We start from the raw sequence: 26,291 nt of genomic DNA, 5'->3' as shown, positions 1-26,291 counted from the left end.
GCATGAATATTGAACAGATGTCCGTACCTGTTGGACCTAGTATGTTCTGAGGATTCCCTACGTGTCCTTTAGGCTCTGAACCCCATTCAGAGGTATGAGTACAAACCTCTCAATAATTCCTGGTGAGACACATCTTAAAATGGAGAAGAGAAGCCCATTAATCCAGACTGAACATTTGTTTCAAGACTGAAACGTCCTGCTCTGAATGTTGTTCTGGATATTTCCAAGAGTTAATGTATCTGTATAAGCACCTTGTCCAAGTGAGGGCTTAACTCTTCCTGCTTGCTTTCATTACAATCTTCAGGAAGTCTCTTCTTGCATGGCATGTAGATGTGTACATATACATATGGCGTTGGGACAGTACTTAGACTGTGAGGGTTTCCAGATTTGGTCAGTGGAACTGAAGATCATGGACTGTAAAATGAGGGAAGTTACAGGACAGTACTGTGAGCTCGTTCAGAGAAACTTGAGATTTTTGTTTTGAAGTCAGGAAAGAACTTGTCTACAGTTAAGCCCTTGCTGTCATAATTCCCTCAAAAAAAACCAGTTCCTTTTGAGACTCCCTCATCATGGAAGAGAACATAATTTTGTTAAGAGCTGTACAACTTGAATCAAGATCTAGTTTGCTTTCATAGCCTTTTTTCATATTTTATCATATATTTATGTCCAAACATATTTCTCCACTATGATAAATTCCTAGTTTATATAATTGTTCTTCCTATTAGTCAATATGATTATTTTAATCAAGAATGTTAACAGTATCCCCTGTTCCTCAGAGGAAAGAAGATTTCTTCGTGTGAGTGCATTACTCTCCTTTGGTATTTGTAAACATCACAGTTTTATCCTCTCAGGAATGTACTTTAAATTAATGTAAATTACTGAATTTCTACATTAATATTGAAGCTTATTTGACCAGAAAGTGAAAACGGAGAAGTCTGGAATTGTAGGAGGAGCTTTATCTCTGTTACATCTTTAATGACTTCTCATAAGTATAATGTAATTATTTTTAAAATTGTAGTGTTCTGGCTAGAATACAGCCCATCCTACCTCTTCCTTTGAATTCAGCTTAGCACAGTTCCTGACATCTTCGTTTCCCACAAATATTATGTATTTGAGGGCACATCCCAACATTCTGTGTAGGGTATGTAGAGGGAGGTAAAAGAAAGTGAGGAGGCATAAAAAGATCAGGACAGTCATTGCATTGACAGGGAAAATGAGCCCATACTAAATACAATGACAAGGAATTTGGGGGGGTTTTGCGTGGTTGTTTTGTGTTGTGGTTTTTTGGTTTTGGTTTTTTTTTTTAATTTCTTGTTGCTTTAGGCAAAGGAGTGTTTGAATTCACTTTTACTGCCAGCTGCTGCTTTGCCTTCTGGACAGAAGATGCTCCTTTTTTATAAGCAAACAGTTTAATTTGCCACATTGCTGAAATTCTTTTCTACTGAAGATGTGAAATATTATACTCCAATTTTGCAATTAATATGACAAATGGCATCGTTTTTGTTCTATTCCCTGCTAAAGGTGCTTCACAGGCAGAACGGTTCCAATTAAATTAAGTGCTATTTTAAAACTAAGTAAAAGACATTTCCAGAAACTTTGCAAGTCTTGCACGTGTCTAAAACATCCTGACTTGTTACATTATCTTTGTGCCCACACAACAGCAAATCTCTTGTGCTGCTTTCCATTGCTATGATGGATTGGTGCATGAACTAATCAAAACTAATAACATATATGTTGATCATTTGCAAACTTAACATGGCAGTATACCTATTTAATAAAAGAGGAATGAATGAAGTTCAGTAACATTTCTTCAGTTGCCATAAAAACCATTGCTTTTGGGCCCTTGTCCTTCGATATGCCAAGTGCTTTTATGCGGGTCCTTAGTGTCCTCATCACCTGTTAACACTAAAATCAAAATCAGGTAATGAGAACTTAAGTGCTGTGACTTGGAGACAGGCAATTTCTATCTTGGTTTAATCTACTCAAATTACAACCTACTGGGATTTCATTATGTTGAAGGGTTTGCAGCAGCAAAGAGGACTCACATGGACGTCAGGGCCCCAGTTCAGTGTGCTGAAATGAACTCATATGGTAGGACCTTACAGCATCAGATGCTTTCTCTGGCAGTCAAATGCTTTTTTTTGAGTTGTCAGAAGCAAATTTTTGCATCACATTAACCCATTCAGCATTGGCCTAACCTGAGCTGAAAAAACAGCACCGTTTTTCAGAAAAGCAGAACTGACCAAGCGCTGCCAATGCACTTAAGCTTGCCCAGCCAGGATCCCAGCTGACACTGTATTTTGAGTCATATGCTGACCTTAGTATGAAAGGGAACTTCAATTAGATGTCTATTGTGTTTTCAAATATGGAAGAATGGCTTTGTGTTCAGTGGATTACCCCACCAATTAAGACAAGGAAGCAGATGCTGCAAGGGTGTATAGAAGGGAAAAAATAATTTTCTCAAATTTTATTATAATTCAGAATCTATTCTATGTCCCAGAGCAATTAATACAAGTAAAAGCTCACAAACATACTAGAACCATGAGAGTTTCCCAACAGGCAGAGGTGTTGGTGCCTATGTCTAATGAAACTCCTAGTACCTTCCGTGTCCCCAAAAAGCAAATAGAAAGGTTGGGGGAGGGAGGAGAATCATGAAGGGAAGTCTTTTTATTTTCTTCTTTTCACGTGAAGGTTTATAATTAAAGGGGAAAGTAAATTAATTACATGAATATTAAAAGGTTACTCTTCTATTCTAACATTTGGTCACAAGTTGTCTAATGAAAAGGAATGCAGGCTGGAGGGCTGCCATGCCTTTGCTTCTGTCTGCAGAGGGCCACAGGCTGAAGCAGTGATTGTGCGTGACAGATTCTGGGAACAATGAGCCTGCGCACAGATCATCCAGATGGAGCATGCTTTTCTAAATTACACCAACAACAGGGTGGCCCACAGGCAAACAAAATAGTTAAACAATACATAATAAAGTTTTTATTTGGTATTTCCTGTGAGCCTCTGCCAGTTGCCAGGGAGTGTACTGTATTTTTCTTTTGCTGTATTAATTGTTGACCACAACTGGCAGAGACCCAAACTAGCAGGGACAGATAAGGGGGGAAAAATGGCATCTGGACACTAAAGCCTCAAGTGTACTGGGAAAAAAAAGCACAAAAAATTACAGCATATATCTGGAATTTTCCAACTAACGATGTGCGGATGTGGTAGCGCTAGGGAAAAAGAGCCAAACTGAGCCTGCTTTGTTCACTAAGAGAGGCCCCCCTGTAACATTCCTTTTAGCTGTGCATATTTTGGCTTCAGTTGTGCAGTTTTAACTATATACTGTGTATGGAGCAGTTCAGTTGTTGCTGCATGAATCTAATTATTTTGTTACAAGAAATAGAATTATGTCAATGCATATGCATTTTTGTTGTGAGATGATTAAGCCGAGGCTGAGTTTTAAATGTTAAATTAAAGGTGTTGAGTTTTCAGAGCGAAGAGGGAGAAAGTTTCATTAAGTACAACCCATCACAGCAACAGCTGCAAGGAGGAGACCCTCAGTGGCAGTGAATGCTCTCTTTTTAAACTCATCAATTAAATCAGACCTTACAGTTATCTTATTTAGGAAGGAGCCCACAATATAGCATTAATACTTGGGTAAAATCAAGATGCTGCATGAACGTGCTAGTTTGATACTAGTTTTCTGTTTTCTTTATGAACAGTTAAGTTATTGGCATCTTTTTCAGGAAGGTTTATACTCCTGATTCACTATAGGCAATATAGCAAGTTATTTTGCAGTGCTCAGCAAGAAAGATAATAAAAAGAAGTTGCTGTTACCTTCTTCTACAGGTTTAATAGCCTTGCAGGTATTAGGCAGTCCCTCCAAAGAAAATGAAAGTTCGTGTGAAGACTGTCACTATGTGTAGAGAAGAGAACTAACTCCACTAGGCAATTACAGGTTTTGCAGCTACAGCAGGTCTGTAGTTCAGTGGATGGGGAATAGAGCTTAAGTTATAATATATTCCTATGGCATTTTTTAATGTACTTAGACCACCTTCCACTGACCAGTGGCCCATGCTGCCACAGGCTTGTTTTTACTTCTCAACTCACATGCTCTTTATGATGTAAAGTACTTTGGTTTTTGTTTATGGTTTGGTTTTAGGGAAGATTTTTTTGTGATTTGTTTTAGCTGCAAAATATAGAAGTCATCTATTCTGTTATTTCTTTGTACATGTGCAGTTTTCTTCTGTAAGAAAAGGAAAGTGTACTTAAAAATGGAATTTCTTCACTTGGCAATATATTCAGATGCACACTGGTTATCAGCAGGGCTGAACCTATGTTTCAATCACATAGAATTCTTCAGCCTGAGCTAGCGGAGTATCTGGTTGTAGTGGATGACTGTCATAAGTAGCTGATTAAACTAGAAGGCAGCAGGATGCATTGCCAGGGGTTTCCCAGATTCTCATTCATCTTCCGACACAGAACTATTGCTATTCCTTCCTCTCAAACCTGTATTTCCAACTCTCCTCCAGCCCAGCCTCGTCTCTCTACTAAATCAAGCTTCTACCTCAAATCCTCTGTGAAGTCTGCCCTCCCACTGGGCTCCCACTCCCCATCATTCTTCAACCCAACACGGGGATGTCTTAATCTCTGCTCTTAATCTGGCTTTCATACTCTCTTCCCTCAGTCTGTCCAGCTATTTTCATCTCTGTGGTTGAGTCTCATAGGTCCCTCTTCAAACATGGGATAGACCACTTACAGAGTAGCAGGCTTTCTGCACTCAGTCAAAAGCTTGAGATGCCATGATGTCCCACTGAGCCCCCCAGAGCTGGCCTGAACTATGCTCCTTGAAAAAAAACAACCTTCCAAAAGTGCAATAATTATACACTAGTACAAATCTTTACTGAGCATGTGCTGTGTTTCAGATTTATGACATGGTCAAATTTGGAGCCAAGTTTTACAAGGACCGCAAGACAACATCTCCGTGACATAGAGGCCAAGTTTCACAGCCCTTGATCCAAAGCATGAGAGCACCAGAGCTTCTCTAAAAGGTCACCAGAATTTAAGAAGGGCGAACCATGTATTGTTCCCTAGCCTCACTGACAGAAACACCTGAATGGCTTCGGCTGAAATATTCCAAAAAAGCTGAGTGTGTTCCATTGAGGTCCAGCATGGAAAATGTTATTTTAATCAGTGAGATTTTGGTGAAATTCAAAACTGCTGAAAACAGGGTCTTATACAGATAACTTTAGTAGTAGGCCATGCTAGAAGCTTGAACGTATTAGATACGTGCTGCTCCTGATGGTTGTCCCCTACCAGCAGGAATCTGCAGAGTTATGAGAGTCTCAAAGGCCTGTTTCTGTTGCCCTCAGTAAAAGCCAAGGTGCAAAATCACTTGGTTTTTACAAATGTATGTTCTGTTTCCTGTGCATGGATCACTTCTTCATATCCTTATACCCAACCATTGTGTATCCTCCCACACGTGGAAAATTATTCTTCTTCACATTAAAGACACTCTCCACAATTCCAGTCCTTAATGGCATCTATAAATGTAATTCACAATTATGGATGTCACTTGGGAGCAAGCTGTCAAAGTGGTGTAAAAACACTAATTGAAAAAAAGGATCAGATCCGTGGTAGAGATGGGTATGGCTAGCTACTGGTCACTGACAGGCATGAGACTTCTTAAGTCCTGTTGAAGTCAGTGAAGTTCAAGAGCAGGCCTATGCTTAGCATTTTAAACTTACTGATACCAAAATTCCTTTCCAAATTACAGATTAGTATTTTTCTCTCGTGAAAATGAAAGATCATATATTTGCAACCTGTTGAGCTAGTACTCTCCAGAAAATATGTAAAACTTCATTGGAAGTCAGATTATTTAGAATAACTTCATTTCCCATAAGTATGCTGGCTCCTTCTCCAGTCAAGGACGAGGCAAATCTTCTAAGCTTTGAAAAAGCAGCTGATTGGGAGCCGTAAGTAGTCTATTTGGTACTTGCCTGAGATGTAGTTGGTTGAAATTACATTTGTGCCTCCTGTGTGAGCTACAATACATGGCATTTTTGTGTACAGCATTCCCGAGTTAACTGTCATTCATCCCAGGTCCTGGAGGCAGCAACAGGAGGATGGTTAAGAGAGGTCATTCGCAATACTGTACATGATTTTTCAGCCTGAAGATTACACCCCAGAATTGTTTTAAGAAATACTGTGAATCTTGACATAGTTGATTTCAAGGCAGACTAACACCTCCATTATTCAGAAGAAGCACTAGAGGCCTCTTTTATTGTCACTGATAACGCCTTTACTATAACTTAAAAGATTTAAAATCTATTCTAGCTTTTTCTTTAGTTGTGCTGTTCACTTTTGTTTTCCTTCTGGTATAATATGCTTGTGGATTATTTTATTCTTGTTCCTACTTTGTTTCAAACAAGTTTCACTTTCAGATTTTCTTGCAGTAGCACAAAACAAAGCAAAGTTTATCTGCTGTTTAAACATGCTTTGTAAATAAAAAAGCTTAAGAAGGGGTCATTTAGACCCATGATTTGTGAAGGCTTCATATTACAAAAACTAACTGGGTCTAAATTCTGCCTGAGAGTATCTTTTTAAAAACTATCATACTGTTAGCTCTTGAAAACACTTAGTTTCTGATCCCACAATCATGAATTATTTTAAACAGCAGAAGCATAACCTCATTATATTAAGAAAAAAGAAAAAAATTCTAAACAAAATACGTTCTTTGTTTGCTGTCATAAAAAATTCCTTTTCTTTGCAGACTGCATTTTCCTAGAAAAAAAAAATATGTATAGTATTTTAGATAGAATTGTGTACTCTCTGGAAAACGTAGGTTATTTCTAATTTATTGTTTCTAAAAATACTTTTAAAAATACTAACCATTAAAACCAAGGATGGATCTAAATATAAATTATTCCAGTGTCTGAAACTGTCTTCCTCTAACCACCCAGAGCTTCCACTGAAATCAGTAGGAATTCCATGCGTATTTGGAGTTAGGTTGGAGCTTTTAATGAGATTTCCAGTTCACTTTTTTAACATAGCCTAATAACATTAGCCTTTTCATGCATGACATTTTTTTACATCAGAAGAATAGATGTGTGCTTGCTGTGTGCCTTCTCTACCTTTAAGGTTTAGACCTTTAGACCTTGCAGCAGCTTTAAGGATTGTTGGTATGTGTCAACCAGAACTGTTAGCACTTGGGTTTGGTTTCTCTGAAGCTCTAGCTTCTGGCACTGCTGATCTCTTCTCTCCTCTCCAGCATCCATGGAGCCACGCATTGAAGGATTTCCTCACCACATGAGGATGTTATTAACAGGAATTCCTCTGAAAGTTCATGGAGGAGGGTAGGATGTTGCTGTCCCTATGTGGCTCTTAATGCTGTGAAAGTTTTCTCGAGGTGGCAGGCACTCTTACTCCCTTGCAGAGAATATGTAGGAAGATTCTTGCATGGAATGATTGCTTCTGAGAACAGATCTTTGTGGGGAAAAAGCATGGACAAACATCATAATGATGGGGAAACATATAGACTATGAAACTGATTATCTCAAGGTCAGCTGGTAGTAAGGTTGATATTACCACTTTCACTTTTGGCTCCCTCTCTGAGACCATCAGAACATTTACACCAGTTATTAAATATTAGATCCCATTTGATTTGTTCTCCCTTTTCAAGGATGGATTACATACTGCAATAAACATTTCAGAAGGCCTTTTTTGTATGTCCATTTTTATAAGCACTCTTTCTTAACAGTTACGAGCCATGACTGGTTTACTCATGTAAACAGTTATGAGCAGTAAAAGTGATGTTACACAGGTGACCTCCTGAATATTGTATTTTTCACTCTCAGGCAGGAGAGGGGCAAAACCTTTTAAAGCAGTAGATGTCCATGCAACACCAGGTGCTCCCTTGTGGTGTATCTCCATTGTGCTAACAGCAGTTAAGCCTGTCTTCAGTTTTAAGTATCATTGCCCCAGGAGGAGGTATTGCCACTGCCAGAAAACAACATTGCTACTGATTGGCCAAGATAGAACTTAAAAGACATCTCTGCAAACTGGATGTTCCCTTTTCTCCTGGAGACTCAGTATGCTCAAGTTTCACAACCCCTGTGCCTGTAAACTGTTGTTCATTGCCCAAAGCTGAGAACATTCACTAAATAACACGCAGAACACAGCTAAACCCAGTTTCGGACCTTCAAGAATACATCTCAGTGCCACAGCTCCAACAGCAGATGCAGAGTAGTACATCTAGGAGTCCATACTCCCACAACCACTGCCGAAATCAGAGTCTGTCCAACAGAGGCCTGGAAGTATATTTGGACTCTCAGGGAAAGTGTTTCCTTCCTAAGGCCTCTATGCACACAGTGTGCAAGGGGTTAACAAGGGAGCTACTTTGGAAGCGGAGGCAGAAGGTCACTGGCTGCAACAGCAAAGGCTCCTGCAGCCTGCCATGGAGAGCCTTTCACCCAGCATTTCCCACCCAGGGGATTGTAAACATTGGCTTGCAGCCATGGAGTCCTACAGAACTACTCTTTACTTTCAGCATATACATTTATACGTCTTAATGGAAGCTGAAGCACAGCAAGTTATTCCTGCATGTCCAGAACGAGAGAGGGAGCTTCTGTTCAACTTACAGAGATGAGGGAAAGAGCCATTACTCACGCTGGAATTTGAAAACATAGAGATATGCTTGTTTAGTGGTACTTCACATGTAACATAGCTGCTGTTCTCAGGCAAACTTTCTCAACTCACAGGAATGTGTAGAATGCTGTCACTTAATCAGAACCTAGATGAGCTCTTTTATCTGTCATTTGTTAGTAACTAGCAATATTGTTCTTATCTCCTTGTCCTTTAGCCTGATGCAGTGCCCTCAGACATGAGAACTTGTAACATGAAAGCACTCATTACCTTGAACTGTTCCTGTTTGTATTGTCTTAAGCTGTTATCTCTTTAGCCTGAATAAGATGCTTTGTATCAATTTCAAGAGGGATGAGTAATCTGTAGAAGTCTGTTCTACAAGATCATTTTCAAAAATAGAACATTTTGTATTTTAAGTTTATAACCACTCTGGAGTAGAGTCTTCAGTGATCTAGACTAATTTAGAGCTTTTTAATCCAACTAATACAATATGTTATCTGCAATTAATTTCCCTTGGAATCTGGTTTATTGAAAATAACATAAATTAATTATACAAGCTTTACAGTTAAAATTGGGAAATAAAGCCTAGGAGGGTCTAGTATTGGACCAACTGTAACATTCTTGTTTTCTACTACATCTTCAGATTCTTAGTACCAGTTGAGAAAATCCTCTAATGTTTATAAGTGGAGGAAATTTTCTGTTCTTTAAAAATCTTTGGCTTTGCTTTGTACTGTGAATCCTAAGTTTTGGCTCATGAGCAGCATATCAAGTAGCAAGGAAGGAGATGTTGCTTCTTTCTCCACAGAACAAAACAGTGCCATCTTCTAGAGTTTCTGTAAGTCCCATCCACTAGAGTCAAGAGAGATAGAGTACAATCTGCCAAGATCCAATGTAGAATCCAGCCTGGTTAATGTAATTAATGCCTGCTTTTATTTTTATCTGGTGATGGCCTAATGTAAAATGCATACACATTCCAGAGAATAGTATCCAGAAACTCTTCCCCCCAGCTGATTGTTCTTAAGCACTCAGCTACTTTCAGACACAGTCTTGCCCCATGACTCATATACTCCTGGCAGAGTAGTGACTTGGCTTAGGCAAAGGCAAGGAAAGAGCTGTCACCCAAAAAAACCCCTAGCCTAGTGGTCAAAGTATTTGCTTGGATGTTGGTGGTGCCAATTAAGTCCCCTTCAGGCTGACTTTCCACTTTGAGTTTGACATAATAACATCTGTACAAGTTGTTAGTGTGAATGCGAACACATACTCCTTCCACCATCAGTCTTAGTTCCAGACATCACCAGGTAGGACTCCATATGGGCTTCTGTTGAGAACATCCAGATATCTAGGGCGTCTGTCTGCCCAAACATGCATCACCTGCAGTAGAGCTTCAGCTGAAACACAGATACTTGCTTCTCCAGCACAGACCTTTCTAATGTGTGTAACTATCTATACTTAAGACCCCCAGATACTTTCAGACTTAAGAAGAGGAATTTTTATTGAGTAAAGATGCCTACAAAACTCATAGCCATGGAAAGTCAGCAGATTGTGCAAGCATTTTATTGGTCTTAAGCTCACAAAGCTACTTAAATGTGAGATTCAGACAGCCTGAAGACTCTCAGTCTTTTTGTCCTTTCTATCCAGTCCTTGCTTTTGCCATGAAATTCCTTGTCTACAGCAAGTCCTTGTCCTGCTGATATTTTCTTCAAAACTCAAATAATTTCTAATGATCTTTGATATTTTTAAGTATGTATGAACACACACACCTGTCTGCACACACTCAGCAGCACACGTCCTCTTCTCACCCTGCTGAATGCAAACAACCTACACCTCTCTGTATGCCCTGATTAGGGGAATATGTACCCTGATAGGGTAAATGTATCCCTACTTTCCTGTTCAGCTCTGGCCATTAACTAAAAGCACAGCATAAGTTTAATTCTCAACTAAATAAAAACAGTATCTTGTAGAAGTTGTTTGCATTAAGTTTCCCTCTTTTTTATAGTCCCAAACTGAAAAGCTTTGTTTTATTCATAGCAATCTATAACAATTCTGGTTCCTAACAGATCTGGGTTAAACTCTGCCCCAGTGGTTACATTTACCTCAAAATGGTACAGAGTATTTCTTTTTGAGAGTGACTCTTGTTCAGGTCAATTCTGATGGCTGTGTTTCATTTAGAGCTTTTTAATTCCACCTTCTTTCTCATCTAGAAGCAGCTGTAGAGGCCACAGGAAAGCTTTTCACCTAGAGAACTTGCAGAATTTAATCCATTCTTTGAGGCAATATTTTCCTTGTGCGTTGTCTGCTTTTGTTAAAGATGGTTTGAAACAGAAGTGGGTCCAAGTTCCATGGGAGAGAGGTTTGTGGTGGCCTTCATGGATTGGTTTTATTTAGGTTTTTTCTGTTCAGACGAAAGTCTAACATAGCACCCCAGGAAGTGGGGAAACTTTTTTCTGTTAACTGGACTCTGATTTTCTAGTAGCAATGGAAGGCTGGTCTTCATTATAAAGCCAAACCATAAGTGGTAAGGCTCAGATTCTCTAGTCTAGCCATGATGAACTCAGGAAGAGACCAGCCGGTCACAAGGGCAGCTTCTGGGGATCTCAGCATGGAGCTGACTGTGGTTTGGTCTTTGGCACAAATCAGACCTACATGTTCTCTTTCTCTCAGGGACAGGGCACAAGTGATGTGAGAGACTGTGTAAGAGCTGGGTTCCACCCAGCAGGAATATGTTGGGTGCTAGATTAGTTGGTTTTGTGGCTACCTGTGCTGGTTTGGTTCTGATATGGTTTCAGTAGCAGGATAGGGGCCTCAGGGATGGCTCCTGTAAGAAGCTACTAAAAAGCTTCCCCCCTCAGATACCCAAGACCAGAGCCATTAGAGAGACAATAGGTGCACCTCTAAAATTAACATATGAACGAACTGCTATAAGACCTGAGCAGAGAGCAAGCAGGATGGGCTGTGCTGGACAGGTGAAAGGCAGTGTCAGGGTGAAGATCCCAAGGTTGGTGAGAAAAAAGAGGGGAAAAAGGTGCCCAAGCAGAAGATTCCCTGCAGCCTATGGGGAGATGGCAGGCTGTTCCCTGCATTCACGGAGGAACGTGGTGGAACATTCCCTGAAGGTGCCAGGAGGGGCGAATATGGACTTGCTGCCAGTGAACTTGGATCTGCAGCTGTTGGAGGACCCTATGCCAGGGAAGGTGACTGTTGCGGAAGCAGCCTGTGACTCTGTGGGAAGCCCGCTCTGGAGCAGCTTGCTCCTGACCTCATGGGATGGACTCATGAAGATGAGGTTCATGGAAGACTCTCTCCCATAGGAGGGACCCCATGGGGAAGCAGGGAAGGACTGTAAGGAATCCTTCTTCCTGAGGAGGAAGGAGCGGCAAGAACCACCAGCCTGTGAACTGACTCTAAACCCCATCTCCTGTCCCCCTGTGCCACTGGGGGGAAGGAGGGAGAGAAACCAGAAACAAAGTCATTTGGGCTGGGGAGAAAGGGAGGGGTGGGGGTAATGTATGTAAGCCCTGCTCTTTGTGTTGTCTGTGTCCTGTGGGCATTTGAATAGTGTTAAATTAGTATTTATCCCCAAATTGAATCTGTTTTTCCCAGGACTATAAATGATGAGTGAACCCTCCTTGTCCTTCTCTTGACCCATGAGCTTGTAGTTGGCCTTTGTCCTCCCCATCCCAGTGCATTTGTGGAGGAGGTGGAGGAGACTTGAGCAAGCGGCTGCATGGCTGGTCCTTTCTTGTTGTGTTCTATCCAAACCACAACAGTACCTAAAGATGTAGAATTGAGCAAAGCAACTGGAACAAGGCCCATGATCTGGTACTAGAACTATGGTACTATAGTACTATGACTGTTCTCTCAGCTAGCTAATGCCAACAGGTGACTGACATGAGTGGAAACATGCCAAGTTGCTGCAGCCAGATCCAGAATGAGACCTGTATTCCAAGGCACAGTTGCAGACTGCCACCTATTTAATGCTTTCTTTTAATATTGTGGCAGGAATTCTTGTATTTCTTTTAGTAGAAGTTTGACTTGATTTGCATAGGAAGCCAGTGTTGTTTATTTCTTTCTGCCTTTGTGTTTTTTTCAGCTCTGGGATAGCTTATTAGATTTTTTTTTTTATTATTGAGTCTTGAAGTATGACTGAAGAATAGCTTTTTTTTTTCTTTAAAGCCTGTCACTCTCAGTGTTGTCGTGTATCTCTATAGGTAAATACATTGCAATAATAGCACAATCCTTATTGCATGCAAAGCTGACCACTTCTGTATAGAACTGAACTGCCCCATATTCCATAAAAGACTGCTCTGCAGCCAAAAATCATGAAAACCACATCATGGTTTTGAATTCAATACAGAACAAGCCCTGCCATGTCTTTCTTTGACTTCCATGGGCTCTGGATCCGGTTCGGCAGTGTTGCTGATAGTGTTTTTGCTCATTTCTTTCTGTATAAAGATAAACCACTTTTCAAGTGAAGTTTCAGGTAGTATCTCAGAAATGTTCTTTGTATGGTGTCAGCAGAGAATTCTATGAAATATTCTGCTTAATGGAAATATATTTCCTCGTATTAGTTTTGAGGTAAGTTCTGAATTATCACTAATGGTTGAAAATACTACCTCATCTAAGAGCCAGTTTTCCCTTCTAGTAGCTGTTGCACACAGCTTCTTAGTGTACAGAGCCTTTTGAGGTAAAAAACACTGAATGTAGGTAAAGTATCTTCCGCTAGTGTCTATATACATGTGATGTGTAAACACACATGCACAGACACATGTGCTCCCCTACTGATAACGGATGTACCTAGAAATGTTCTTTCACAGCACCATCACACTGGGTAATGTGGTTCTTCCTAGAAATAAAAAAAGCCAAATTCTGATGAGTTTTGTGTGTATAAACCATCAAAGAATTGAATGACTTCCTGACTTCCTTATTTGTCAAGTTATGACACAGTGGATGCTAAATCTTGCGTTCTTCAAAACACAAATGTTTCAGCATCGAAAAAGGGGAGACTCTAAAATAACAACGTGATAGTGTGTGATACAAGTGATCAAGATTTGTGTCTTCTATAAATAGATAATTTTTGCGTGATGATTTAACTAATTAAATAATATCAACAATCCTTCTGCTTTCCACAAAGCAATTGAGTTTGTGCCTAAAACGGACACAAATATGAATAAAGAGATAACATTGGCCTTACCGTGTGTACTTCATGAGACCCACAGTACTTGAAAGGATGTCATTTTTATATATCTGAAACCTTTTGTCAAGAAATAAAATGCTTTCTAAAAGCCACCAGGGTAGTTTGGTTCACTTTTACTTGAAAAGGGAAACTATTTTAATGTTTCTATAAACAGACAAAATATAGTCATCTATCTCTAAGAAAGAAGTGTCCTCTCCAGTTATACCTGTCTCTGTGATGGAAGTGAAAACAGTTACCTAATCATGGAAGAACCACTACTCAAAAAAGAGATTAAACAAATATAATTATTCAGGCTGATATTATCCCTGGAAACTAAAGCACCTTTATAATGTCGTGATTATTACCTTCTCCATCGTGGTTAGAAATAATAATAATAGGTCTTCAGAGACAGATTAAAGAGAGTCCTAGCCTTGCTTTATAAATGCAGATACTTAGCAATTGGTTTAAGGATAATGATGGGAAAATACAGTAAGATAATTCCCAGCAAGTAAAGCAGACACACTCTTCCAAATGAAAAATACAGGATGAAAATTATGTTGGAGTCATTGTACAAAGGCTAAAAACCCTACCATCACGTGTTTTGGCATTATTACACCTTTTGGACAGGCATGTTTTAGAAGGGCAGTCTCCCAGTGTTGGAGGTTGCTGTGCAAGGTACTGCAGGGTGCAAAGAGGCAACATTCCTCAGGTCTTTGGGTCATCCCTGGAGGGCAGAGAGGTGGAAGAGGAGACAGAGAACATCCCCACTGCTGGAACAGAGCAGCTTGGGGTGATTCCATATGCGAGAGGATAGAAGGCAGCTGAAGGTCTGCCTGCACTGCACAGAGTAGGGCTACCTTGAGCTGCCTGGGGAGGCACAGAGCAGGATGCAGAGCAAGTGTCAGAGCTCATGATCCTGCAGAAATGCCATCATCTTGTAAGTTGGTGTCACCTACCCTCTGAATTGACACTTCTGCCCTGCTCAATTCTGGTTATCAGTCACTATTCGAACTACAGGTGCTAAAAAATTATTAGACAAATTCTTTTTTTTTCCTAAGCAATTTTTTATACTATATGGACTTCATTTTAAGTAATGCTACACTGTCAGACCAGTTAATAATTTTTAAGCATATTCATTTAAGAAATTACATTTCTTCTTTCAGACTCTCTGGAGATTGAGCAGAGTGTTTCTTGTGAGAGAGAGGTGTGTTAGGAAGAGGGAGTCTGTGCAGTGGAGGCTGAAGCCAGGCTTCAGTCAATGTGCAAGCCCAGATTTTTAGCTAATTCTGTCCTCTCCGGCTAGTCTCTGGTGAGTGTGTCAAGCTTAGTCATACAGGTGATGAGAAATTTCTACAAAGTTTGAAGTAAATAGAGCAAATCATTTTAGAGTCCCAGACCTGAAGAAGAAGACATGCAGTAGCAGCTGCATAGTGAAGGTGGAAAGATTCCATCTTAAATCCTCCCAAACAGTTTGAAGCGATAGATTTTTTGTGGAGTTGGGACACCACGAAGCATCACTAAGGAGCTATGTTCTACATACTGCACCATATATTCTATAGCTATATTCCCTCATTTTTAATCAAAAAGAAAGGACAAAAAGAAATGAAAAAGAGTCAAAAAGATTCCTTGAAGATAATGTGAAAGCTCTGTTAGTGAGAACTGAATTAAGTAACTGAATCTAAGAATCATGTTAGGCAACCTTAAAAAAAACTTAGAAATAATTTTTCATGAGGCTGAAATGCTTTAAGCAATTACATGAGCCAGTGTCTAATGGCAAATATAATTAACATAATCAGCACCAAAAAGAGTACAGTAGAAACCACAATCACAAAACCAAAAGATTTGGAAGAAGATTTTTATTTGGATTCAAGGATATTTTGTATGAATTTAAGCATCCTGCTAATTGCTTTTGTGGCATCATTTCTATGAAAGCTAATATTCTAAAAGGTTTTATAGGCCTCTTCAAAGTCCCCTCAGAACTAGTTACAGTATAATTAATTTTCATCCAGCTTGAGATGTCTAAAAGGATGATGTCTACATGTGGGCCAGTCAGATTCTCTTACAGGCCTTAAACTGTTGCATAATGTCTTCATCTGACTTGTACAACACACTTACGGTGAAATAAGATCAGTTGCTGGGAGGAGAGGGCCATGCCTCCCTCACCCCATAACCATTCTGGAGCCCCCTCTGAATCAGCAGAGATGAGGGAAGCTTAGGAAGACCCGGAGCCACAGCGTGACTCACTGGCTAGTAGATTAAAGAGTGCCAGGAAACATTTGTGGGTACTGGAGCTCAATTGTCTGTGCTGTTAAATTATTAGAATGGTTCCTGGCATGGTTTTGACTTATGCCAACCAACTTTTCCTCAAGACAGTTCCTAGGCATGGACCGAAGACCCTTCCCAATAAGCATTTTGCACGCAGTCACCTTTTTTGGGAGGCTGTGAATTTAATAATATGGGCTGGACATAGGCCACTCTGTGCCTGTTGGTCTCAGTGCCAAAGGAACATTTCCTGTCCCATTTAATTTCCTAGCACAGACATAGCCACTGTGTTACAGTCTGATCCCTGCTTTGTTTCTGTAGCTGTGCAACTGAGCATTGGTCTGTACTTAAAGTCTGTGGCAAACCAAAATGTAGTCTTTTGTGTCTGTTACTCAACCCCATCCCTAAACCTCTGTCTTTTTTGAACTGTATGCTATTCACACAGCAACTATATTTGGAACGGGCTGTGTATTGTGCAGATCCATTTAAATTAAGCAGTTATCCAAAAGTGAAAATCTGCTTAATAAAAAAAAGGGAAATTAAATGAGACTGACACAATGCCTAGATCACATTGCTAGTGAGCAGGTACTTTCCACTCATTTGATTTTTCATCAGAAACAGGTACCATGAAGTGTAGGATTGAAACTCCTGGGGCTAGATGGTCTCAGATAGCAACATCTGTCAAGTATAATAAGGTAGAAAGCTTTAATTCAAAATAAAGTATCTTTCTTCTTCTGACTCTAAATGCGGCTCTCCCCTTGCTTCTCACTGAGGTAATTTCCTTCTTTAGGGGGTCAGACACAGACTGCAGACTTTTGCTGTTTCTTTTTGTTTCTAATGCCTCTTAGACACATATTAATGTATTTTCATCCTGAAGTGCTGCCTACATCTATTGACATTTGAATTGTTAGAAGCAGTGATCCACAGCTACTGATACCATTCTTATCTGTTATCATCCCATCTTATCTGGGTAGTGGAAAAATGTGCACTGGAAAAGGAACATAGTTACTCCTTTAGGTACATACTCCTTCCAGTCTATGAATTAGTCTTTTAACATGTAGCTTAATCTGTGAAATACAAGTGTCATAGGGTATCTTCAGGACATGTGGAGTAAGCTGAAAAAGCTAAAGGGGGAAAAGGAGCTAATTTGGCCCAGGAGCATTTGGAGGCAATTGAAAGGAGAGACAGAGTGTGAAACCCAGAGGACTTTCAGGGTGGCAAGGAACAGACTGGGAACATGAGGGAAGGCAGAGCACATGGGACATGGTGGGGCAGCAGGCCATGTCCACCTTGGCATTGGCGCGTGAGCAGCAGGGCGTTAGGCATGTTCAGTGGTGCTGTCAGGGAGGCCACTGACGTGGCAGAAAAGCAGAAGCAGGGGAGAGAAGCGAGGAGGTGGGGGGACAGCTAGGAGGAACCTGTCTGATCTTAGAGAGGAACTAGAGAGGCCAGGCAGGGTGAGGAGAAGTGAGGAGGAGGTATTAAATGAAACGGCTGAAATGACACATAGTCACTAAAGCCTACAACCTCTAAAGTATTTAGGAGTCTTGTGCTGAATTCAGGGTCTCAGTCAGCATGTGAGCACGAACTCCCTTCTCCTGTGAAGCAATCACCATGTGCCACATTACATGTTTGTCAGATATTCAGGAGAGGCACAATTTAAGTGAAATGTACCAAGGCAGGTGCTTGCTTTTCTCATCCTAAAAATGCGACTTTATCAAGCACTTTCTCTTCCAGTGAGAGAGCCTGTCTCCCTGGTGGCGTGGCCTACCTAAGCAAAGCGTTTTTTCATTCTAAGTCAGAACTGTGCTAAAGAGGAAGCGATGATCTAGTTGTTCAGCCTCACCATATCCTGTGTTCACAATAATTTTCATTTCTACTTATCTGCAAATGTTAATGGAATGTCCACAAATATTTTCTTGGTTTCTATGGTAAGAGAAAGAGTGAAACTGTGTCAAAACCACTGCATCATGTGCATCATTGTGTGCTTTTTAGGAGAAGACCCTGACCACTAAAGGAGTCATCTATCACATTATTTGTGTGCAAACTGACATTTGGTACATTTTGATCCATTTCAGGTTCCCATTTTGAAACACAGATTTACATATTGCAAACCATAAAAGTTACTTGGTCACTTTTACGATTACACAGTAATCACAGAGTATATCAAAAGAGCTTAACAGAGATTACTTCCTCTTTGACCATAAAGCAATCAGACATTTCCTGGAATTTACCTGTAAGACACTGGAATTATTTTTTTTTTCACTGCTTTTAGTTTCCAAGTTACTCAGAACTAAAATCTCCCAGTGCCCTGTGTGCACATGCATGGAGCGTGGCAGGGTGCAAACACTTGGGGAGCTCTGCCAGTAAGTGATCACGTGGCGATGCCGCTAATGTGCTGCACACTTCCGCAGCCTTCTGAAAACAGCACTCTTCCCCCTCATAGAGCACCCGGGGACCAGTCACCAGCTGGGACACTCCTGTCAGGAAAGGAGCAGCTGTCCTGTGCCACATTTCCCTGGAAAAATGACTTCAGTTTGGGGCACACATTGTTAGAAATATTCAAACTGACTCATAGCCTTGCATCCCCCAGTCCTTTGCCTATGAGAGTGAAGAGCCTTAATGTGGCAGAGTTGGTGGGACTGGGGGAAATAAAGCAGCCTTTCCCTCTGTGTGAGAAGAAATCTGTGTGAATCTCAAACCAGGAATCATCAGGTTTGGTGGTATTCCCAGAGATCAGAGATCACACAGCTCTTGCTCCTGACACAATGCCCAGCCATTGAAATTGTTACTGATATGGTTATATCTGATTTCTCAAGAGTAAAAGTGCAGTTCCATTCAAGAGGTAAATCTGCATCAGGAAAAATGTGTATGTGTTTTAGGAGGAATTCTGTCTATGACTCAGATAGAGGAGCTCCAGTAAAAATCCCTGACCTGCAGATAAATTTGTCGTCTTTCCTTGGAGTGAATCTCTAAAGAAACTTTTCTGGTTTTTATAGAGAGAAATATTTTGGAAAATATACCAGCATCAGTGGTATGCTACCAAATCAGGAACAAGAAAAATGGAATTAAATAATGCCCAGTTTCCACATGGGAGTCTGTTTCTGCAGACAGGTATCTGGAAGTCCAGCTTGCCAGTGCAGTACTTTGCACTGTGATATTGAACTGTTTCAAAGACAAATTTTATGAATAGAGATCAAAGTGTATAAGAGGACTGTTAGCAAATATGACCACTTGTACAAATATCTGTGAACCTCCCTTCAATAGCCATTCAGTAGTTCCAAAGCCTGTCAGGGCATGTAATGATTGTAATAAATGTTGTATTTGCTTTTGTTTCAGCTGGCTTTGACCAGCAAATTTGGCTGATTACTTCCATTGTTATTTTTGCTTAGAAGACAATTACATTGTTATCATTAAAAAAAAAACCCATCTTCTTAGATATTTCTTTGTACTGGTCTTGAAATTCAAAACTCACTATCCTAGTTAACATAATTTTAAAATTTATTTTCATTCTTATCTTTGCATTTGTTTCTTTTCAGTGTTTTTGCTTTGTTTCATGCTCCTCCAGAATGCTGCATCTCCCTTTGTGTTTGTTGGAGAAACAAACCAGTAATTGTTGCAACCCTCCCTGCCCCCAGATAAATAGTCAGAGGTTTAAATTATAGCACGCACTAAGAAAATACTAGCATTTAGCTGATGATCCTGTGTTGTTACAGCTGGATTACAACTGTATTCAGGAGCAGGATAGTCTCATGGTTCTGAGATTATATTCTAGCAACGTAACAGCTCAGGCAGGACTGAAGAAGCTCCTTGTGTGCTTTGGTAAATATACTGAAGATACAGTCAGCTTCATCTTTATTTGGTCTACTTGTGGGAAACAAAAGGATAAATATAAAGTGTCTCCTCTCTGTTGTGGGTCCAGTGTGCAGGACTTATCAAAGTACATCAATGGAGCAGTGCCAGTAAAATTCCCTCTGAGTCTCTACAACAAATTGCAACGTGACCACCACGACAAGAGCAGCCTAAAGCAGATGCTGTAGGTGGCATGTCTCTGGGAAAAAGCGTTTGGAAATAAATTATGAGAGAAGTTAGTGCTGGTATAACCAGCAGCACGTGGGCAGACACAGTCACACAACTATACAAGTCAGGAATCTGCCAAGAATCCTTATGCTATGTTGCTTAGTTGAAAACTGATAGTTCAAGGTACCTGTGTGAGAAAAACGTAATGGGTAGCACTGAATGCCTTTGGTAAGGGACAACTTTGGGGAGGGTTTGACTTAATCTGTATCTAACTGATAAAAAGAAAACTCAGGATTTCTCCAGTTGCTTCCAAGAGACCTTTTGAAACAGGTCAGACATGTTTATCCAGGTGAGCCCATACACTTGAGCTAACCCCATTTCTTTTACAAAAAATACAGTGTCCAAATCTCCATTGGAGAGTGTTTGGGGTCTGTAAGTTGTAAAAGCTTTCAAGAGTTGTTCTGGTAGTGTGCTGTGGTATCGTGATACACATCAATGCTGTACTCTGATACTGGTTTTTAGTTATACCCTGAGCTGCACTATTCTTGACAAGAAGTGGTCTCACTTCCCTACTCATCACTGTAGCTGTCCATACTGAGATTTTTCATACAGGACCCTTTTTTATGCAGTGGCCAAACCAGTTTGACCTAATCATTAAACATTTTACAGTCTGGATTTAAGTACATGGGAGCTGTATACACAACACTTATGAGGCTGTAATTCTGTAGCTAAGCGTGCTCTCTCTTATGTTCCTTTTTGTTTTACAGGTTGTTACTTTGTGGTATAGAGCTCCTGAAGTTTTACTTCAGTCCAGCTATGCAACACCAGTTGATCTTTGGAGTGTTGGCTGCATATTTGCAGAAATGTTCCGTCGAAAGTAAGAAATACAGTTTTATTTTCTTCATGTTTGTCATTTGAAATCTGAAAAAATGTGCAGTAATGTCTCATACAATAGTCTGGCTCATGCTTATATTGGAAAGGCCTGATAGGATGTCTTATTTGCAGCACAAAATGTAAATACCCATTGTCAATTCATACTTGTTGCCATCTTGGAATCTTTCTTTTTTTGATGGGAGTCTGCCTCAGTTCTTGGTCATGTTTCTATGAACGTGGTTGTATTCCTGTTACACTTGAATCCAAGTGCAGATAAAAGTGAGCTAGAGAGACTATTTAACAATTTGTGTAAAGCTGGATTCTGTAAAGGATTTACCCTGAGGAAAGCAGGGCATGGTTGTCAGTACTTTTCATGTTCTGGAGACAGGAAACAGAGGTAGAAGTTCTTTTTTTCAAGAACAAGCTACTTATTTAGCCTGAGTGCAGGGTAACAGACAAGTTAAATGTAGTCCCCAAAAAACAGAGTTAACACTTTTTTTTGGCTGACTGGAAATTGGCTGTCAGAAGTGTCTTGCTACAAAATACTACCTCTGGATGCAGTTGAGTTGTGAATGCAAGAGGAACACTTGCATAGTGGTCTTTTCCCATGGAAGGACACTGATACAGAGGTTGTACCATGTAGGGTGTGGAGAGGAACAAACCCCCAAGAACCTTTACTTACAAGGTCTTGATATTAACCTTATCATCACATGCATTTTGGTTGAGTTTACTGCAAAACGTGCATGTTGTCATCACCTGGGTGATCTCTGTGTAGGAACTGTATGGAATTGTGTAACGTCCACTGTGAGATCAAAGAATATACATGAAGAAAATGTTAAAGAAAATTATACGCTGAGTGACCTGAAAACCAAAAATCAGTGTAAATTACAATGGGAACCCATACTGCAAGGGCCTTGAGAAAGAACTATTTAATTTATACAATGTAAAGTTAAAAATCCTAATTGAAGTATTGCAAAATAACTTTGGGATTCTACTACTTCATAATGTTAGTATATGGTAAAATAATTTTTCTTGGGCTTCTTGCCTGATCAAATGGCCTGGGTAGAATTATTATTATACTCCACCCTCTCTGTCTCTGACTCAGAAATGAGGTCAGAAAATGAGATTAAAAAAGAAGTGTATTTTAGGAGTGTCAATTAAACCCTCCATTGCAAACTTTTGAAGATTTAGTCTTATCCCATATACTGCTAAGTTCACAATAGCATTAAGCCACTGGTATTCTTCTGATTTAAATAGCAGTCAACAATTTCATTTTAGCATTTGCAGTAAGAGTGATAGAGGACAAGCAACTGAATACAGAACTTTATTACGTGCTCAAAACTTTCATTTTTTTCTCATTTAATTTGCAGTTTTCTGACAGATAAGAAATATTGCCATAAACAAACACCACCATTTTAATTTTATTTTTCATTTTATAGTGTATGAACCTCACTGATTCTCAAATCCAACACAGTAAATTAAATTAGAGACAGTTAAGTTTTCTACTTGTTTACAAATGCAAGTATTACATTAATGGCAAAATCAGATTATTTTTTTTAATAGAAATGGGAACTAACTTGAAGCATGGTTTGATAAAACCAGGACTTCTATTATTCTTGCCAAATGCAGGGTCATGTCAGTCTGACATTCTCTGTCCTAAATTTGGGAGATTGTCAAAAACTGTAGAGGTCAGGAATCTGCCAAGTCTGTATGTACTATGTTGTTTCATTGGAAACAATATGACTTTCACATACTTCAGGATCCAAGCATGATCTGGAAGACTAATCTAAAGGCTTATTGCCATAAAGCTACAATGAGCAGCACTGAATGCTATCTCCATGGACTGTTGTATTGGGTTAATGTTGCAATACTCTCTGTGGGATATATGTTGTCTTTCTGATTCTCCTGATGGATTGCAAAAGAAAACACGTTACTGTGACCTTGGTAGCAATAAACTGTAAAATTTTGCAAACTCCATGGATTACTTCCAAAATACTGAATAAATGCAACAGCTATTTCTGCTGGAAAATGGTGGTGCCCTTTGGTAATCCCCAGTCTGCATTTCCACTCTAAAAGGAAGGCACCTCTTATAATTTAAATCATCCTTAATCCAAAACAGTTTAAGAAAAAAGCAAACTAAGTATTTCTTTAAGAAATAGATCTGAAATACACAAAGGTGTTTAGCGGAATTCACAGACACAAAAAATAAAATAAATATATATCTGCCTAGATACACCGAGAGTAAATTTGAACGTTGCTCTCATCTTGGCTGATCCGGCTACACAATGACACTTTTCAGCTAAGGACTCTGGTCCTCCTGCAATCTCCAGCTTCTAGAAAGTCACAGCTATCTTTAAAACATGGACATTTTAATTATGCTGCAGATTTGTAGGCTTCTGCATGCATGAATGCACAAAGGTGATATCCTGAAACCCTTCATACAGATTCCCAAGGATCCTGCTCTACTTACAGACCAGCAATAAATTGCTCAATAGTCATATGTATGTGTAATGTATGCAGAAACTGTTCTGCTTTGTGCATCTTTTTCTGTCCATGTGACTGCTGGTAAGACCACACCCAAATAAAGCATGACTTGAAAATATCCTTATATGGTAGTTTCAGTTTTTAAATTTCCTGTCTAATGAAGTAGGTTGCAGTGACTTCAAGACATATTTGGATGGACTGCCCTTATCTAAGAAAAGTGTAAACATATTTTTCACAGTGACTGTTTTCTTTGAGGTTTAAAAGCTATGGTTTATTGATAATAATAAGGAAAACTGTAAGATATGCTATGACTTGTCGTCATATCACAGAATCCTTCAGATACAGCTGACAGAACTGACGGGAGCCCGGTGGCATGGGGGCATCCTTTGGCTCAGCAAGAAGATTAGCACTTTTTTATGTTTAGGTAAAAATAAGGATTAATTATAAAAAAGCTTCACTCTGAGGCTGAGCATTTTCCTGGCCATTAGGGAAGAGCCTTGTACCTCCTACTCAGTGAACAACTCATTAAAGAGGAAGGCAAACATGGGAGTAGCATCCACTTCTGTCAGGATCCATTAAACTCTTCCAGCTGGCTCAAGCACTGCAGGCAGCTCCAAAGTGGGACGCCATGCAGTAGTGTTTTAGGGAAGAAGGGACTGTCTCTCTTCTTACTTGGATTAAGTAATACTTAATCAAGGTGAATGAGTGTGAGAGGGGAGTAAGACTGGAATATGAATCTGGGTGAAATGACCTAGCAAAGAAAGCAGGGATCACCAGTCTTGGACTCTTTTCCGACTAGGCAGTCTCAAGAAAAAAAGTCAGATTGTTTTGATGCTTAGTTCTTCACGCATCTATATGCCCAACTTTCAAAGCCATAATCCTATATGATTTCAGTCCTGCACAGACTAGGGTGTTAGTGTGTATGTGGGACTAATGAGTCAGATTTCTATATAATAATTCCAGCTAGGCTGTTTAACTGCACAAGCAACTGAGTTTGTCTTCCTTTGTAGTAAATATAGAGCTAAAAATAATCAGAAGAGACCATCAGTTTTTGTAGCCTTTTGTAGTTACATTCACAGCCCAGTCAAGCTGAAGAAGTCGTACATTTGGGACTGGCTAGTGTTGTGACTTCATGTGCAATCTTCACAAACGTTACAGTTACCAATTCAAACCCAAAACTTAACAGACAGTCCTGTCCCAAAAATCTTTTCCACCTTCCCTGTCAAAAAGTAAAACAGTTTTATCTCAGTGCCCCACACTTCACCCAGCTGGGAGTGAATTTAATTCCATACACATGGGTATTTACTGAGGCTGTTCACATACCAGCTCTACGGTGTTTTATTCAGCCTGCTGTTGGTAAGATCATCAGTCCCAGAATTTTGTAAACCACAGGACTGGCAAAAATAGCATGAGATTGTTACTTATTCATTTTAAAATATTGTCATGTTTTTAGCAGTTGCCTCATTTTTCAGCTTAGTCTGCCGGCTCCTAATCTATGAGAGACAGTAACTGCATTACCAGCCATGCTTGAAAATAGTAGCAGCAGATAAGAGATGTGTGACTCTACTGAAATACCTACAAGGAGACAAGTCCCCTCGTGGCCACAAACAGTGGACATAAGGAAACAAGCTATAGGCACAAAAATAATCTCTCAATGGTATACATTTGTCCAGTTAGAGGAGTTACATCATTATGTGTAGGACTTGGTTGCTCTAGGTAATGTGTACAGATGTGATGCTATCAAAGCTTAGCGCCTCGTCTGGTGAACAGGCTCTGATGCGAGTATGGATTTGGGAACAACAAACTGCCTCTAATCACAAAACATTTAACAGGTTTAACAAAACTAGCAATACACACATATCCATTCTTAGATAGAAAATCTATACAATTACTTTGCATATATATTTAGTATATTTCACACTAAAATACAGTAAATTCTTATTCCCCTTTGCAAACAAGCCATAGGTTATTAGTAGAATTTGAAGTGCAGCCATCAGATCCATTGCATGTGCTTTTTCTGTGTCAACTCCAGAACCAGGTGGCAGGATCAGTTTGTGTAAGGAGACGGGGCACCCACCTGCCCCTGGATTCCACCTCTACTTGTGAGCAAAGGAAGAGCAGTCGACTCTGCAGCTTAAGTTTCAGTTAATGCTCTGTGGGATAGATATGGTCGAGTGGTTGCAGAAGAACAAGCCAAGTAATAGGAACACCTGTATCCAAAAACTGAAGGTGGATAGGAAAGTTTGAACTTCTATCACTGAGTGAAAATAATAACTCTTTTTAGCTGGATCATGTGGTAATTCACTGAAATAATTGTTGAAATTAACCCTGTCTTCAAAGGGGATTGCAAACTCTCTAGAAACAATTCAGTGCGACAGAGCAGCACGAAGAGTGGCAGAGCTGATCTCTGGCAATGCACATAGTAGAGCATTTAGCTGGAGTGGTCTCTGTAAAAGGCTGTTGCAAATTGGCAAGGAGGAGAGGGTATTGCGTAGTGTTGCCCCAGCTTCCGTTCCTTGCAATTCCTTTAGTGATCCTGTAGAAGCTTGCAGTTGTCTTATCTGTGAAATGAACCTCGACAGGTAACTCCCCAGGAATGTGAGACTTCGATTCAAACTAAGGGTTGCAATGTCTGTGGGAGACAGGAAGAACTGTCAGTTGAAGAGCTGAGGCTGGAATTCATAAATTCACAAGAATTTAAGCCACTCTGCTCATATGATTGTTGTTATCTGTCTGCCAAAATTACACACACAAACAAAAAAGGTAGTTTCAAAGGAAATCAGGCCATGAGTATGTGAGCTACTGTATGCATGTTCTTACCCAGAGAGAGGAGGTACATACTCCCGTT

At 39.9% G+C, this 26,291-nt stretch overlaps 1 protein-coding gene across 5 annotated transcripts in view; it reads left to right on the top strand.

Moving 5' to 3' along the window:
* CDK6 (cyclin dependent kinase 6) overlaps nt 1-26,291 on the top strand; it is a 136,443-nt gene that overhangs the window by 73,628 nt on the left and 36,524 nt on the right. For all 5 annotated transcript variants that reach the window (XM_051610366.1, XM_051610367.1, XM_051610363.1 and 2 more), the window contains exon 5: nt 20,854-20,963. In XM_051610366.1, the coding sequence (XP_051466326.1) occupies nt 20,854-20,963 (110 nt within the window). The remainder of the gene's footprint in view (nt 1-20,853; nt 20,964-26,291) is intronic.

The sequence above is a fragment of the Apus apus genome, chromosome 2, assembly GCF_020740795.1.
Source record: "Apus apus isolate bApuApu2 chromosome 2, bApuApu2.pri.cur, whole genome shotgun sequence".
NCBI classification, from domain to species: domain Eukaryota; kingdom Metazoa; phylum Chordata; class Aves; order Apodiformes; family Apodidae; genus Apus; species Apus apus.
Note: the sequence above shows the minus strand (reverse complement) of the source record. Positions and strands in the feature narration are given on the sequence as shown.